Source organism: Oculina patagonica, chromosome 3, assembly GCF_052425735.1.
Source record: "Oculina patagonica isolate OP01 chromosome 3, crgOcupat, whole genome shotgun sequence".
Lineage (NCBI taxonomy): Eukaryota > Metazoa > Cnidaria > Anthozoa > Scleractinia > Oculinidae > Oculina > Oculina patagonica.
In genome coordinates, this window is record NC_135760.1 from 23,508,821 (window position 1) to 23,526,126 (window position 17,306).

The 17,306-nt window shown below is 39.3% G+C and overlaps 2 protein-coding genes across 3 annotated transcripts in view; one reads left to right on the top strand and one right to left on the bottom strand.

Annotated features, from left to right (window-relative positions):
• The window catches only part of LOC144647133 (uncharacterized), a 172,793-nt gene that overhangs the window by 70,499 nt on the left and 84,988 nt on the right, over positions 1-17,306 (bottom strand). The gene's annotated exons all lie outside the window — the stretch shown is intronic.
• On the top strand, positions 1,056-14,622 carry LOC144647119 (TNF receptor-associated factor 4-like). Of its 2 annotated transcripts, XR_013569529.1 has the most exons (10): positions 1,056-1,258; positions 3,445-3,692; positions 4,582-4,630; positions 5,564-5,668; positions 8,246-8,410; positions 9,537-9,620; positions 10,129-10,206; positions 10,596-10,971; positions 11,993-13,234; positions 13,495-14,622. XR_013569529.1 is itself a non-coding variant. In XM_078506874.1 (9 exons), the coding sequence occupies exons 1-9, from the start codon at positions 1,157-1,159 to the stop codon at positions 12,277-12,279; spliced, it is 1,494 nt and encodes a 497-aa protein (XP_078363000.1). In that variant the 5' UTR covers positions 1,056-1,156; the 3' UTR covers positions 12,280-14,622. The 2 variants fall into 2 exon arrangements, 1 of the variants encoding a protein (XP_078363000.1); XM_078506874.1 differs by having other exon boundaries at positions 11,993-14,622.

Below are 17,306 nucleotides of genomic sequence, written 5' to 3' on the forward strand. Positions count from 1 at the left end.
TGATTAACAACCAAAAGTTTGTTTGTAAAGAAAAACGTTAACGCTACTTCCTGTGACGAAGCAGTGGCATGGTAGACCCGTCAAAATTCTTCAACGTTCTTCAAAAAAAATTATGAATTTTTGAGGCCTAACAGGTTTAAATTTGTGTTTTGTAATGACAACGAGGAGTGTTTGTCAGAAAAGAAATGTTTAAAAATAGCTCGAACTTCGCTCTTTCAGTTCATCTGTCAAATATTATAAATTGACCCCCTCTGTGAAATAACCGGAAAGTTCGAAAACCATACAGGATCTCACTACAAGAGGCGACTCGGCCTTCATCTTAAGCATAGTTCAGAAGCAAGCTAAAGAAATTCTTTCTGAACAATTTCTGATTTTCTGAAAGCCATAAAATGTGGATCTTCTTGGAAAGACCTTTCCTTCTGTGTTTTGTCACCTGTAAATTTATTGTTCGACCTGTTTCAGTCTAGTGAGGGACTCCTAAGCCTGTCATAAACCTAGTGGTTTTTTATAAGGTTCCCTCGCCAGTTATTTTTTCCTACGTTGTTAGCTGTAACAAACTGTTGTATTTTTCATGGCAAACGTAAACAAATAAATAAAAATAAATAAACACGCACGAGTGGTACTCTATTTGAAAAATTTCAATATATCTCTACTTTGTGCTATTTATAGCTAATCTCCTAAAGGGATGGGTTTAGACATCTTTCAAAACGATTTATTAAAGGTAAAACTGTTAACGCGGTCTAGCCACAAGCCAGTGATCAAGACGGGCAAATATTTTAGTAAGGGATGGGAACTGACATAATGTTATCCTCAATATGAATCTAGTAGCCGAAGATCGCAGAATCACCTTTAATATACACCAATTAAAACCCAAATTATTCCCCGGCGAAAATTTGCTCTCGCAGTTTATTTTGTTGGGCATGACAACAAATACGTAATCTTAAATAAAACGCGAGGCGTGATTGGTCGAGCCGCGAACGTTTGAAAGCGGCAGGTGAACGCTGCATTGTACGTGCGCTGTGATTGGTCAGAATGGAGAAGTTAACCGGAGGCAGGTGATGCTGCGGTTAAGTGGGTTTATACAAGTTGCGTTCGCGGCTAACTTCTCGCGGATATCTTCCGACTGAAGTTACGATCTTTTGAGTTGTTTAACAAGATGCCGGACATTGGATCTAGCCAAAATGTAAAGACGACGCAGGACTCGCCACAAATCAACGGAAACGCGGGTCAAAATGGAGAGAAATACCCCGACAACGAGGTTAGTGATACGCTAAACTTTTTACTTATTGCATATTCGTTTTATCTCCTCGCGAAAATTATTCAGAACTAAAGGTCTATGCCGATTATTGTAGGTAATTATTAATTTCAGTTTTAAAGGAATTGTTTTAACAGAATGAAGTCGAAACGAGCTTAATTATTAGTCCGGAGCGACTTGACTTTGGGCTTTGTCAAGAATAGCTAACTCATGAAAATTCCCGTGCAATAAAAATATTCGGATATATTTTATACTTCGATGTAAATAAACTTCAACGCGTTAGGAATTAAGTAGCTTGATTCGGGTTTTTTTGTCTTTTTGTCTCGGCGCTTTTAATCTACGATATAATTTCTCTGAACGAAATCGAGGTGCAATTATGCTCTTCTGCCAAAAAAAATTTGCAGGTTTCAGCTGAAATGATCTTCAATTTTGTGCCCGCGGGGGAATTTCACGGAACTTTATAAGCGGAAATTGTGTAAACTCTGTAGGTTAGGGTGGCTAAGACTGGCATTGGAAGACGCCTATTTATCCACGAATTGTAAGAAAATTGGGCATTTATTTGTGATTGTATCCTCCCATCGCTTTCCTTAATCCATAGCTCATAGTCTAAGGGAAGTTAATTACTAGTAACGGTTTTCAAAATTGCGGAAATCGTGAGGTTGCACGCACGATCGCGAGCTATGAATCATCTTGTGGGTGAGGTCAACTCAATACTGTACGCAGGCAAAATTTCATTCACGCGACGAGCGAAATGTCACTTCATTTAGGGTTGCTGTGTTTTGAATGTTTTGAATTGCTACCCGGTCGCTAAAACAGTTCATTACAACTTTGGGTCGATCTTTGAACATCTTGCGCAATTTACGTACTTTTGATACAAGCTGTTAGATAATAGTTTCATCGTTAAGGATTGATCTGAAGATGTCAAAATAAACAATTATGAATTGATGGTTGCGAATGCGAAAGTCTTTTTGGAGAGGGAAGCATGCTGACACATTGCAAAATGACTGAATTGGCAGATTTTTGTTTTCGTGGCACGGTTTTTAAATTACTTCATTTCGTCTGTAGATTCCCTTTGTTGAGATGTCATCTTTATTGATTTCCAGCCAAGTTTTTTTGCGAGTTGCAAACTGGTTGTTTTAAAAATATATAGTTGTTTTCGAGAGCAATAAAAACAAAGTCTTAGGAGGAAACAAAAACATTGTGGACTGAAAAAAATAGTCTTTTTTTGTCAACGCGCTAAAAGCTTTAACTTACAAAAATCAGTATCAAAACAGAGCATTTCTACAAATCATGAACTAGTAAACAAGCCAAACTTCTTAGTGAACGATACAAAAAAACTAAAAACAAAACAAAAATAATATCTAAAGCAAAAGCAATTTTTGCCCACTTCGATCATTTGCATTTTAAGATTAGCAACATCCCGGTAAATTCTTTTGTTTTCATTTAATATTTTAGGCCTCTACGAAGATGTATCGTTACCTCAAACCGAGAGGCGAAAAACAAACTTAAATGTCATGAGTACATTCAAATTTCTGCAGGATATCCTTATTTTTCACTGCTTTTGTCCCTAACTGCCTCCCCAGTGAATTATCTGATCCCCCACGCGCGTAACTCGTTCCGTTTCCCGCCGATGAAGGTTATCAGTTTTTAAACAATCAAAGGTCATTAGACTTTCAGATTATTTTGTTTCCATGGAAATTAACATTTTGACCGTCATCGCAAAAAAGCGAATGTACAGGCTTGATCAAGACCAGCTTTGCATATTGTTTCATTGTTTTGCGCGTAAGGCTAAAGGAAGATCTAAATTTGCAGCAAATGTGTTAAAGAAGTTCCCATTTAGCGTTCGTTTAGATTCAGTTAGTGAATCACCCTTGGCGCCCGCTGCTTTGCATTTAGCCAGCGTCATTGATTGATGCTCCAGAAACAACTGTCGATTTGTAACCAATGATATCATTTCATTGCAAAGGTTTCTATTCAATTATTTATTGTAGATGATTGACTGGCAAAACACTAGAGTTTCTAACAAATACCCTTCATCTATCTTTATACAAAGGCGTTCGGAATATCACATGCAATGTTTATGTCCTTCTCCTCGGCCGCTTAAAAGTGTTTTGTTTCCCATTTTCGCGACATCGACGTGTGCAAAGAGAACTGAAAATGTGGATTAACGTTGATTTTTGAATATTTAGGAAAATAACAACATGACCGGTGGAAACCAGAATCACAGTCCAACTGGCAGCGCCCGGTCTCGAGGCAGCAGTAGAGGAAGTCCTGCTCCGAGCTTACAGGAAAAGGAAAAGGTGGACATGCGATTATTTGTGTATCCTTTAGAGAAGAAGTACCAGTGTCCAATCTGCGAAAGCGTCCTTCGTTATCCGGTTCAATTCAAGGAGTGTGGACATCGTGTGTGTTCGTCTTGCTTTCCTGAATTAGCAAGGTAGGTTGTTAAGGTGTATTGTTTTGGCTTTGCGAGAAGCGATGCACTTTTTGTTAAAATATCGTTCATCTGAGTTTAATTTAACACATATTTAAAATCTGTCAAGAAAATCTGTCAAGGCATACGGCGAGAAAATGCTCGCCGTAGCGACTGGTTTTTAAATCCTCGCCGATTTCGGCTTGAAATTGGCCTGTGAAATTAACAAACCCTGTGACAATTAATTTTTCCATTACTTAGCTACTACATTTTAAACGATCTTTTCAGTACTGACGAAATTAAAAATGCAAGAAATTGCGCAAACTGCATCAGTTTATTTTATTTGCGTCAAATTTAAAGCGCGCTTAATTTTACCACAAAGCTGCGAATTGCGAGGTTATTAAGTTGGATCGGGGGAATTGTAGCCATTTTTCGCACGTTAATTTCGATCTCGAACGAGGAACTTAAATGGGTTTTATAGCCGCAAGGAATGAAAACCCTAAATGCTCGTTGTTTTAATTCAATTGTAAATTAATAGAATTCAAACGATTGAAGTAAAGAGAAACTGAAAACAATGTTGCTTTCTATTTTATCATGGTTAAATTTGTCGTTAAGGCCAAATGGAAATTGTTTTTGTTAATTTTATATTCGTAGCATTGAAATGGGTTTATGGGTAAATTGACTTCTGGTTTCGATGCAAAGCGTAATTAATTTCTCCTCCTGCGTGCTTCTCTCAGACGCTTGATAAACAAATAAAACTCAAATTTATGCAATTTCAGATCCATTTAGTTCTAAGGCTTAAAACTAAATCATATCTTGATCATCTTTGCCATTCTCGGCCATTTAGTTTTCCTCTATAAATAAAGGCTTCATTGTCTTAAATTTGTAACTTTTTATTGTTGTTTCCTCGTAGGGTTGAGCCTCGCTGCCCAGTGGATCAAACACCAATCAACAAAGATGATGTATGTAAAGGCCGTAAATGTTTAAATATTAAGCGTTATTTTCGTCTCTTATAAAATATGGTACTTATCTTTAAATTTATTCTGCTATCAAAGGCAAAGAATATCAATCTGACTTTGTACCGTTTTGAAACTTGTTTTTTATAAAACTGATTAAGCCGAGAAATCGCTATAAAATAAATTGACGCAGAAAAAGCGAGGTGTAAGATGTAGTTGCTTTCGGCACAAAAGCCTCTAGAATCAAAAAGAAAGTTTTCCGTTTTTGTCATTTCACACCTTTAGTTATTAGGAAAACTGTTCATAGCAATAGACCTCAACAAGGTGTCTCTGTCATTTACAAACAAAGGTTTTGGAGTGATGGGTGGGGAAAAAATTGTGTTTCGCACGGAAACACTGCTGACGAATCAACACCCTTTTTCATGTTTTTCAACACTGCAAAAAGCTGCATTTTCTGTTGTATGAATCAAACTTACTTTGATTGGGAAAGTCTAGCTTATACGAACGCATAACTATTTGATCTATATTTATCGATCAAGAATGAAAGTGTTTTTTTGAAACTCCGCTTAAAAAGCGCTGTTACACTAGTTAACGTTTCGTGCAGTTTGTCGCGCGACAAAATTACGGATTATGTCGGCACGAAAAATTCCCTTTTTATCCGGCACTTGTAGTGTACCAACGCCCAAAATTTAGCTATAAAACATGAACCATTCTATTTAATCTCGAATTAATATTGTGTTGGCTTGTTGCACTTAAAAAGTCTATCTTCGATCGTGTTTTCAATACATGTATCAACAGAGAAACTGACCACCTAGAAAATACTAAGTCCTCATGCGTACATATCCCCTATTTGGTCAAATTTACATCTGTTATCCATTCAGAAGAGCTTGATTTGGCACTTTACTAGAAGATGTTAATTTTGATCTCTTATTTTGACAGGCCTACGTGGACAAAGCATTTAACAACGATATCTTGGCACTCGATATCAAGTGCAAAAACAACGAGTGGGGCTGCAAATGGGAAGGAGAGTTTCAAAATTTCCAGGTAAACCGTGAAGATTGTTTCTCTAATTCTAGCCAATAATATTTCTTCAGGGGTGAAGAATCGCTCTAATTGTAAAACACTTACTTAAAGCATTTTTATCAAAGCGTGGGAAATATTGAGATATCTGAGACTCATATTTTTAATAAAGTTTCTTTCTTGCGTGCGCGCAAACTTGTCATTTGCTGTTTAAAAACAGTGGTTTGTTTGCCATCCACTCTTGCTCTCGTTCGGCTTTTTGCATTCGTGAGTTTTATCATCTGTTATAATGTACTTTTTTTTCTTAATAATGATGGGTGAATGAAAGTGCTACTTAAGAAAAGATAACAAACTAATCATGGTATATGACTTCCTTTGTGGATTCGAAACAGAATATCACACATGTAAATGCTTTGTTGGAAAAGAGACGCTTGCGACAGATCAAAAAGTGATTCTCAAAAATCTTACGAAATTTTTCTCCTTTTTATTAGTTCCTTCAGTTCTAAGAAAATTGGGATAAAATGAGTTTTTCAGAAATGCAAAATTTGGCCCCTATTCACGCAAACAAAAACAAGGTTTACGGCGCTGAAATAAATATAGCATCCCTCGGCGAAGCTATCCTAAAAGCTTTGACATGATCCGCCAAATAACAATATAAACACCTGTTCTCGTAAGAAAATAGCCCGCGTGGGCTGTAATTTCATCTTCATTTTCGGTTTTCTTATCCTATTGTTTCAAATTTATAAATTACACATTGTTTTCTTAAAATGCCTGGGAACGCCATTAAGCCGATTTTGTGGCACCGGCGGTGGTATTAAAAATTCGGCAACGCAAACCGTGGGATCGAAGAAAAATAGCAAATATTTTGAAAATAAGCGGCGATGACGAAAAAGGTTTATTGTTCAACTAGTTATTTTTAGAAGAGTTTATATTTTTCTATCTTCGCTTGCATTTTTAGAGCAACTGTAATTTCTACGGTTCCGTAACATATTCTCTCTATATATAGCTGTGGTTTAGGAGCTTAATCGAGTCTGAGTGCCATTTGTTTGTTTGTTTTGATGGCTTTACCTTGTCTTATGAGAACCCATGTGAAGTGTTTATTCGTTGGAGATTGAGAGGAAAATTAAATGCCATCAAATGTCAAAAGAAAAAACAATAAAGTAAAAACGTCAGATATGATTATCGCTTCCATTTTGCCCCCTTCTCAAGCTTAAAAACTGCGCTCTGTGACGTTTATTTAAAGAAAAAGCGCGGCTACTCGACAAAAACACTTGAAATGGAGGCCTTTGCTTTCTTGCTAGTTTTCACAGTATTTGATAGAACTGCTCCCTTGGGTTCCTGGTATACAAGATCATTTCCAGAAATATCACAGTAGATATGGCCTGAGACGCAAGAACTGTTTCGTCTTACCCAAGCCCAACACAACCTTAATCATAAAATCAGTGAGATATATTGAGGCTAAACGGTGAAATAACCTGCCGAGCGCCTGGAGGGCTATCAAGGAAAACTAAGCTTCCTTCAAAAACGATAAAACGAGCTGAAGGACGAAATGTAGGCACGCACTGCGTGCACAGTGATGCGTTTTTAAGAAATATAATAAAAAAACTACAATATCACAGCGACAAACCGATGAGTGGTGCAGGATCTATTGAAGACCTGGTTCAGTAACTTAGTTAAAATGTAAAATATAGACGGCAAACTGATCCTGACGGCTAAAGCGGTCAAAAATAAACAGAGTGGATATAAAGAAAGAAAACTAGAATATATTGAAACAAACGTCACCTTTCATCCTCACCTTTCAAATTTTATTTGCAAATCAAGGGTACCAGTTTGAAGTTTATGGAGTGACCTAATGAAAAATTTCGTTACTTTATCGCATGCATGGGTTCTAAACTTAGTAGTGATTTAATACAGAGGTAGATCTAACAGTGGTCATTTGCTGTGTTTATATCTCTCACCTCCCTAATGGCGTTAGGCCTGGTTCACACTAGCGACATAACGACATAACGGCAAGGTCACGCAAATGCAAATACCGAATTTATTCGAATAAACGCCACGGCGTTTATTAAATATTTCGCTATTCGAGGGCGGCGTTTAATTAAAATACAATTTATTTCTTGCAAAGAATAGCATGGTAACTGAACAATTGTACTTTAAAAACAGGGACATGGAGTATTGCTTGTCTCAAAAGTCATTTTCAATATCTTAAAACATTGTTTCAATCAAGGAAAATAGTTAGTTTTAGGCTTGCTCAAACTTGATAATTACTGCATTTGCTGTTTGAGTCTACAATTTGAATAAACGCCGCATGATGATGCGGCGTTTATTCGAGGGCGGCGTTTAATCGAGTAAATGCGGTAAGCACCTCACGTTGATGTTTTATGTCACCAGTGTGAACAACATAACATAACGACGTAGTTGGAACATAATGACATAAATAAACATAACAACAGAAGGAAAAACCTGAACTTTTTTTTTAGTGTTGTTATGTCCATGCGTTATGTCGCTGTCACTAGTGTGAACAAGGCCTTACCAATGTAGTTATAAAAATGGTTTTTTTTTAATGGGTATGACTGCTAAAACACACTATCTTTATTTCAGGATCACGTGAACTCGAATTGCGAGTACGCAGAAGTCCTTTGTATGAACGACTGTGGCGCTAAATTTCAAAAGAGATTTCTGCAGAAACATCTGGACAAAGACTGCCCGAAGAAGATCATCGCATGTCCATACTGCGATGACAGACATCTCAGAGAGGACAAAAAGGTAAGGAAATTTCAATATCTAAAAACAGCCAAACAAGGACAAACTTTTTTTCATAGCAACTGGGAGAATTTTAGAGCCCTTATTTGTCGAAAGTTATAGTCGTTGCGAATTTTGACCATGAAAATAACGTAACTTGTAAAACCCACATATGACGCCGGCCGGGGAATCGAACCCGGACCACGTTGGTGGGAGGCGAGCGCCCGGGGGGGGTACTACCATATGTGGCCTATATAGGTATGTGCCGCCCGATAGGGTATGGTTTTTGAGGTTCTCAGTCCTTAAATAGGGTATCATTTTTGCTCCTTTTGACAATGTGTTCCCGGCGTGATCCTTAGATAGGGTACCTAAATTTTATTAGCTAAAATAAACGCCCAGCTAAACGAAAAAAGGTATCTTAAAACTGAATTTTCTGTTCAGCTATTAGTAAAGCGATTTTATAAAGATTTGTGTCTTGCCGTGCGCGGTTAGCCGTTATTTGGGTCGTCACGGAATGCTTCTCCTCCCCTTGAATAGGGTGTCATTTTTCGGTTTTGGGCCTTAAATAGGGTATCAATTTTCGCTTTCTTTATCCTTAAATAGGGTCAGGGTTTAAGAACCTTGGCGGCACACCCCTATCCGAAATTTATGGGAGTACCCCCCCCCCACGGGGGGGCGAGCGCTAACACCACTGCGTCATCCCTGCTCCCCCTTGTAATGCAACGTAAGGCAATTTTCGGAAAACGTGCCTTTTCCAAAAACAGACTTCTGTGAGTTGTGAAAGTCAGCTGGAACATTTAAGACGAAATTTCCCACTCGTTTGTCGGCTTCAACTGGGAAAAGATGCGATCTTATAAGCTATCACACGAGCGCGCGAGTTTGTACTGATTTTCGATCTGATTCGCCGGTAAATTTGCCGTGTTGTTCCATAAAACAAATCGAGACAGCGTCACAATAATTTCCAAATACGTCACAATAAACCGTGTCATTACAGCACATAGTAAACTCAACTGATCGTAAAAATATTTGCTCTCAGTTTCTCAGTTGTACACACCTATCTAAATTTGAGTCGTGTATGCCCACCTCCACCCATGGGAGGAAAAAACGGCATACAAAGACTTTTGATTGATTCCTGTTACTTGTTTTCCAGGCACATCTGGCAGATGAGTGTCCCAAACTGCCGTTACCATGTCCCAACAAATGCGACAAGAAGCTGGAGATTCCTCGAGATGAGGTATTTATTTCATTTTTATACTTGTATCACGAACTTAACCACAAACTCATCTGAACTATTGTGTCACGGCTGAATTAAGTTTATTTTAATACGTTTTGCCAAATGCTCATTGTGAAACTTAATGTTTGCAAAGAAATAACTTCTATGGATCAAAATGACAAAACCATAGCTTTATTACAACCAAATGTGTCTCCTGGGCGTTATAATTTAAAAATAAACGCAAACAAGATTTACTTTTAAAAAACCCCACATCGCAGTACATTTTAATCTTCGTCACTTTTGGCTATTCGTACCTTCATTGTATTTGCTGTGTTATTGAAATGTTCCTTCACTGTTTTAAGTGGTTATTTTTATATTTCACCGAGTTTTATGGCCATTTTCCATGCCTCAATTTGGCTGAAATCCGTGACACAGTCCCCTTAACCACGATCTTATCACCACCCTAACAAGCCCCAAAAGAAAGTTGACACTCAATGCACTCAAACATATGCTCTTTACTTTTCCTCAGCTGGACCAACACATCGAGGAGGTTTGTCCCAAGACGAAGATGATCTGTGAATTTGAATGCATTGGTTGCACACATAGGGTTAGTGCTGTCTTTTCTTATCAGTAACTAATTAGCTTACGGCCTTACTCAAATGGTGCAATCATGGAAGACTTCGTAGACGCGCCCGTTAGTGGCGGGAAAATACGGAGATTCCATTTCCCACCATTGGTAACTGATGTGATTTTACTCTTGACACGTAAACCAATTAGCGTGCGACCTCTTTTTAAACGGTCCAATCACGGGTCATTTCGTTAGCGTGCTTCCTTGTGGGGGGAAAATTTTAAACAATTTCCCCCCATTAAAAAATTAATATATTTATCGGCGGCACCTCCCGAACGGTCCAAACAGAAACGTGAGCGCGTTTCCTTGTGGCGAGAAAATTTTTCTTCCCACGTTACGATTTACCTTTACTCTCTTTTCTCTTACAGTGCAGTCGAGAAAAAATGCCAAAGCATTACAAAAGCAACATGATCGAGCACGTAAAGGCAATCTTTACGAAGATAACTGAGCTTGACGAGAATTTGAACAAACACGAAGTCACGCTTAGAGAACAGGCTGACCTCATCAAAGCGCAGGACAAACGTGTTGGGGATCTAGAAAAGATCGCAAACAGTCAGCTCATCTGGCGAATCGAGGATTACACGCGCAAATTGAAAGAGGCAAAGGCGGGAAATGGGGACACGCTGTTTAGCCCGACATTCACGACCAGCAAGCACGGATACCGCCTGTGCGCCTCAGTTTGTTTGAACGGTGATGGCAAAGGAAAAGGAACGCATATGTCTGTGTTTATCAGTGTGTTGAAAGGTGAGGAACGATTGACAGGTGGTCACTGGTGGAATTAAGACAGGGGTACCGCCCAAAGTGTATAGACGGTCCAGTTACATATGTAAAAACAACTACCGTACGCAGGAAATACTACAAGATTCCGATAATAAATGCCCCCCAATTAAGACAAGAGTCCTCTCGAAAATAAACCCCGACACTAAAAAATACAAAAAAAAATCCTTCCGATAACATTTTAGTTCCTCTTCATCAGATTAAAAGCACCCTATAAGTAAGTTTTTTTTATGTTTTATGTTTTAATGTTGTTAGTACACCCAACTTGTGATGTTTATTTACGACTGTAGAATGAATTTATTTTGTGCTTCATAGAGCGGTTTTCACTTGAGTGTCGAAATTATTCGCGTTTGCATTGGTTTTGCTTTACTACGCTAAGTGATTGGCTTAAAATTCTCGCACCACTTTCTCAACCAATCAGAACTAAAACTAAAACCAATCGTGATTCGCTTGCGCACCTTTTTCCGCGATTCGTGCCGGCTACATGTATTTACTTCGAGTTGTGATTGATTTACTGAATTGATTGTGTTCTTTGTGATTGGCTAGAGTGACTACTTTGGTTTTTGGTTTTTAGACACTTATTGAAAACTGCTTTATTATTAGTTTGGAGAGTTTTACCATGCTGGATACTTCTATGCACATATAAATTTTCAGACGCAACATCTCTTCCAAATGTAGGCCCAAACATTTTTGAAACGCAAAGTTTATTCCGAAAATTTGTTCCCTCGAATAACAAGCCCCTTGTATGGCGTCGTATGAGGGTTGAGTTTGTTGTTGGTTCTCGTCCTTGCTCCGAAGGATTTTTTCCAAGTCAGTAAGGTTTTTCTCCCTCCACAAAAACCAGCACTTCTAAAATTTAATTCGATCGAGAATCCGAGGGCTACAAGTTTGTCAGTCACAAGACTGCTTTGTGCAACCCTCATAAAATAATCTCAATTTATTTATTTATTTTTATGTAATTCACTTGACATTTCTCGTTCTGTTTCAGGTGCGTTCGACAGTTTGCTGAAATGGCCGTTTGACTACCGAGTCACCTTCTACCTCCTGGATCAAGACGAGGACCACACGCAGAGGAAACATATTAAGTTTAGCATCAAGCCGAATCCCTGTCCAGAGAATGAACCATTCCTTGGCCGGCCCAAGCTGGAAAAGAACGCCAGCTTCGGAGGAGCTAAGTTTGCCAAACACGAGGAAATCGAAACCCGAAATTACCTTAAGGAAGATACGATCTTCGTCAAGATATCTGTTGATTGCGACGGCTTGAGTGAGCCGTAGAAAATGCATTGATTCCAGTACAGAACAGCGCATGGCAATTCAGAGGGTAGTGCCACTTTAAATAGCAGTGCACCTTTCATTGTTTTGAGCGCCGCGCTGGTCCTATTTTATCACCTATACTACATTTCTATAGATTATAGAAAGCCCCTACCCGTACAAGTACAAGGGGAAGCTCCCTCCCCCTGAAGTTATGACAGAAAATAAAGGAACTTTTTTCTTCTGGTAAAGAGGGAGAAACTTAAAATTTAGTTTTAGAAGGATTTGACTTTTCTTATATATCCTTAAATTCTCTTTTTTAATACACCCTCTTAATTATTGCACAGTCCTTAATCTGGGAATTAAGTGAACTAAGATTGTAGTTCACCTTTCACTGTTAATTTTAAGATACAGTATAAGAAAATTACGAGAGTAAATACCCTTACAAGCAACTTAGCCCCGATTTCTTTATGCCCAGAGGCCTGGGGATATACCACTACCATTATACCATTACTTTGGGGGGAGAGGGTTGGGGAGGAATTGGCTATTGGGGTGGGTGGGGGTATACGTGGAGGGTCGATATAAGAAATGCAATTCACATTTGTAAAGCACTAACAAGAATCTCGCTATGCGAGAAATTTATTTATTACTAACGGCAGTTTGCGGGATGTAGATTTGTAGTTTGTTGCATGCAAACTGTTTATAGCTAAGAGCTTCTGTTATAGGTTGTAAATTCATGTTTTACTCTTTTTGCGGAAAGCAGGAGAAAATGATCCAGTTTTTTGGCAAAAAAAAGTTTGGGGCATTTTTTTTAATTGAAGAATCACCACAATTTGCGGGGATTGATACAGCCACTTTACAACCATAACAGAAACTCTCAGCACTTTAAAGGACAATTTAAGCAATTTAAGCAAAATATAAAGGTCGGGACACACTAGGCGACAAGTCGTAGCGACAGGTCTCTGCGACAAGTCGCTCCGTGTGTATTCTTTCAAAACACGTCGCTGCGACAAGGCGCTCGTTCGGTGCACACGCAGCGAATTTGGAAGAAGTAGAAGTGTGCACACGCTGCGACAACGCGCAGCGTGTGCTGCGATCAGTCCAACAAATTCAAACCGGTTTGAATTCGTGCAAATGATCGCAGCGACAAAGATTGTCGCAAAAATGCACCATGTCACACGAGGCAACATGTTGCAGCGACCTGACGCCTCGTGTGCCGACCTTAATGACAACTAATAGCTAGAATGTATGTCATGTATATATAACATATCACACATAAATAATCATTCAAATGTAACACCCCTCTGTAACAGACCCAGTGGAACCCGACCCAGTGGATTATTTTCCCCTACCCAGTGAAAATTTAGTCTCCCCGGTACCCAGCGAATATTTTGATTTTACCCACCCATTTGTGTGCTTCCCCATTGCTGTGCGTTGTGACTTATGTCGAATAAACTTATTTTAGAAACGAGCACAAATAAGCCAGCCCAGTGGGAAATTGGCCAACCCAGTGACTTTTTTCAGATTCCACTGGGTCTGTTACAGAGGGGTGTAATGTAGCAACTTTAAAAAGTTTAGATTTAACTATAAACCACTGATGATAGTGTAAAGGTATTGGGTTGAACTGTAGTGACCAACCATAGTTAAAAAATTGGTTGGTTTCTCACTACAGTGCCAACTGTCAACAACATTAAATAGTATCATTATTTTTAGTACGACTAAACTTATGCACAATACGTAAGCAACTGAACGCTCGTTAAACATATTAACTTTGAGACGGCTTCCGCTTAACAATCGAGCAATAAAGGCAAAATAAAGTTACCAAAAAGAGGTCATAGCAGGATCAATTAAGAAGAATTTATCGCATTGTTAACTCTTATGCTGACCCCACGAGAGAAAAACGAATTTAAAGTTCTATATATTATAGTTAAAGTGGACGTTTCAGGGCGGTTCAAAAAGAAAATAACACACGTTTAAGCTTTTTTACGTGGTTTGACGTTAATTTTTTTGAGATACTTTAGAGTCTCATAGCGGGGTCAATTAGACAAATGAATTATAGTGAGATGTTTTAAACAGTATACAAAATTCTACCATGCTATAAGTAGAATGTTGGTAATTAGGTTTTGCACTTATTGCTCGAAATTTCAGCGGAATCCGTCTGCCTAAAGTGTGTGTTAAAAACTTTTAAGTACCTTCATTTGCTTACATACCACGGAAAATGGTGAATTTCAAGAATAAGAACATCTTAATTTTTGTAGCAGTAGTTCTTTAGGCTTTTAGGTATTTTTAGGGATGGAAAACTACTTTTTGCCGTGCAAGTTTTCACTGCTCACTTGTAAAATAAAGATAACAGTTTTGAGATGACAACTTCGAGTCTTGTTCAACTTGATTTTTAGCTCGTGCGATGCTTTAGTACTTTTTGTACGCTTAGGAACAATGCCTTAGGGCGTGGTTGCAGGATGGGGGAGCGGGGCGGGGGTGGTTCCCGCCATTACTCCTAAGTCCCTATAGGGGTGGGGTAGGGGAGAGTTTTACAAGATGGTTACTTATTAGGGACGGAACGAGCTAGGAAGGCTACCAGAAGTAAATTTACACAACCAGGCAAATGTTCTAATCGGCGTTATTTTAGTTTTACTGACCAGATGTCGCCGGGCCGGGAGGCCAAGCACGAGACAGAACGAACGAGGAGGAGAACAGCCCGGGCAGGCACAGCGGGGAGACGGAGGGGGGGGAGAAGAGGAGGGCCAGAAGGCACACAACGACAAGAGGGAGGAGCCCCCCGCGGGCGGCACCGCCAGGCCGCAGCGGGAACACCCCGGAGACCCGACGAGAGAGGAGGGAAGGCGAGCCCAGCGCCAAGTCGGAGGGAGGGAAGGACACCCGAACCGCCCAGGTGGGGGGGGGGGGCACCCCCGAGAGGACGGACGGGAACAGACCCCCCCCGGGGACAGAGACCCCACTCCAACACAGCGCCCACACACGGCAGAGCGGAGAGCGGGAAGCCAGGTAGTCCACTCAGGTCTCTCTGTTGATATCTTACCTCGTAGTGGACACCAACGGACACAACAGACAAGCAAACCAGAACCAACAAACAATTATGACTTTCTTGTCAACCAAGCGAGCCGGTCCACCAAAAAACGGAAGCGCGAGCGAAGCGCAAGGAGCATATCGATTCTTTCATCATTCTTCAACCGGCGTGGCATATCGGTTCTGCTTTAATTTCCATCAAGGGTCCAGTTATTAAAGGGGCAGTATCACAAGAAACCCTCTAAGTTTTTTTGCAAACTATGTTTACCTACTGACTGAAAGAATTATAAGGGTGCACTCAGTGATCAATAACATAACCTTCGAACAACAAAAGAGAAAGGCATTAATTTCATTCTCCAAGGTGTGGATAATAAACGTAGTCAATCGTTTGAAGTCATTTTCCTCCAAGTAACACTGTCAAACGTTGAAAAGTCGGCCCGAATTTTTTTTTCAAGTTTTAGGCCATTACTGTCCTATACATCCGTAGCCAAACCACCTTTTAACAATTTTTATGACTAGCACAGTAAGTTTTAGCAAGGCCAGGCCACAATAAGTGGATTTCCACTGAATTAATAAGCACTTAAACATAGTGACACTGTTCCTTTAAGTGGTGGCGTTTCCATGGTAATCCATAGCTCTGTTCTCGCACGTGGCCACTATAAACACCACATGTACAGAGAAGTACATTTCGCAAAAATGTGTTCCTTCTTTTCAGTCTTTTGTCCGTATGTGTTTGTTTTGTTCAGCTGTAATATTAAAGTTGTGCTAATACAGCTAATAAGGATTTAGTGTTCTTGTTTTTACAAAACAAATGTAGAGTGAGAGCTTTGAAACTTATTAAAAACAATTTGAAACTATCATTTACTCCTTCAGAATTAATAAAGATTAATTTTTCAACAATGACACGAGCATGGGACAAAGAAAAATTCTGAGTCCCCAACGGGAATCGAACCCATGACCTCCCAGATACCGGTTGGGCGCTCTAACCAACTGAGCTACGAGTGACTCGTTGTGAGCTGGGCCATTTTTACTAGGTAAAGGTTGTTGAGGTTCAACCTAGTAAATGGCCCAGCTCACAACGAGTCTCTCGTAGCTCAGTTGGTTAGAGCGCCCAACCGGTATCTGGGAGGCCATGGGTTCGATTCCCGTCGGGGACTCAGAATTTGTCTTTGTCCCATGCTCGTGTCATTGTTGAAAAATTGATCTTCATTATTTATCACCGAGCTTAAAATTTACCATCTTTATTATTTTCTACCGACTTGATGATTTCGACATTGCTGATCCTACCAGTATGCAGGACGCGTGTCAAATATCAACCTAGTAAATGGCCCAGCTCACAACGAGTCTCTCGTAGCTCAGTTGGTTAGAGCGCCCAACCGGTAAATTTACCATCTTTATTATTTACTAAGTTCAGAATTATTCATAGAGACTGACTAATACATCACCTCGTGCACGGAAGATCCCCAGAAATATGACTTAATTAAAATAGATGGATAACTACTATTAACCACGTGTAAGTTTATCACTTTTACGTTACAATTACGCCTGGAAAAAGAAAAGTTTGACCGCAATTTGTTTTCCCACGCGACATAAACAAAGATTCGCTTGGCGGAAAACTGCGAAACTTCTACCGCTCTTTGAAAGTCAATTAACAGATTCTGTATAACAATTATTTTCATTTGCGTATTTTATTAAGCTAGAATGTTCTTCGAAAGTGACAAAATTGATAGAAATTTAAAAGAATAAACAAATTGGAGTTCCTGTTAAAATAGGAATACATTTTCAACTTTCAAGCCAAATATTTTGTTTAGCAAAAATGATTTTAGAAAATTTAAGGTGTTGCCAACCACGTTTCGATATAATTGCTTAGTAAACAAAAGGATATATTGAAAAACAAAATTGGAAAGTGACCTTTAATAGCTTCCAAAGTCAAGGGCAAAGTTTGTGATGTAAGGTTCGAAGACTGGGTACCATTTTGTTGCAGTTTTAGCGTTGAAATAAATAAGACGCGATCAGTCGTAAAC

Excerpts from the sequence above, each read along its gene's own strand:
- LOC144647119 (XM_078506874.1), top strand. The coding sequence starts at position 1,157 with ATGCCGGACATTGGATCTAGCCAAAATGTAAAGACGACGCAGGACTCG. Across the intron at positions 1,259-3,444 it reads AGAAATACCCCGACAACGAG|GAAAATAACAACATGACCGG; the intron begins GTTAGTGATACG and ends TTGAATATTTAG. Across the intron at positions 3,693-4,581 it reads TGCTTTCCTGAATTAGCAAG|GGTTGAGCCTCGCTGCCCAG; the intron begins GTAGGTTGTTAA and ends GTTTCCTCGTAG.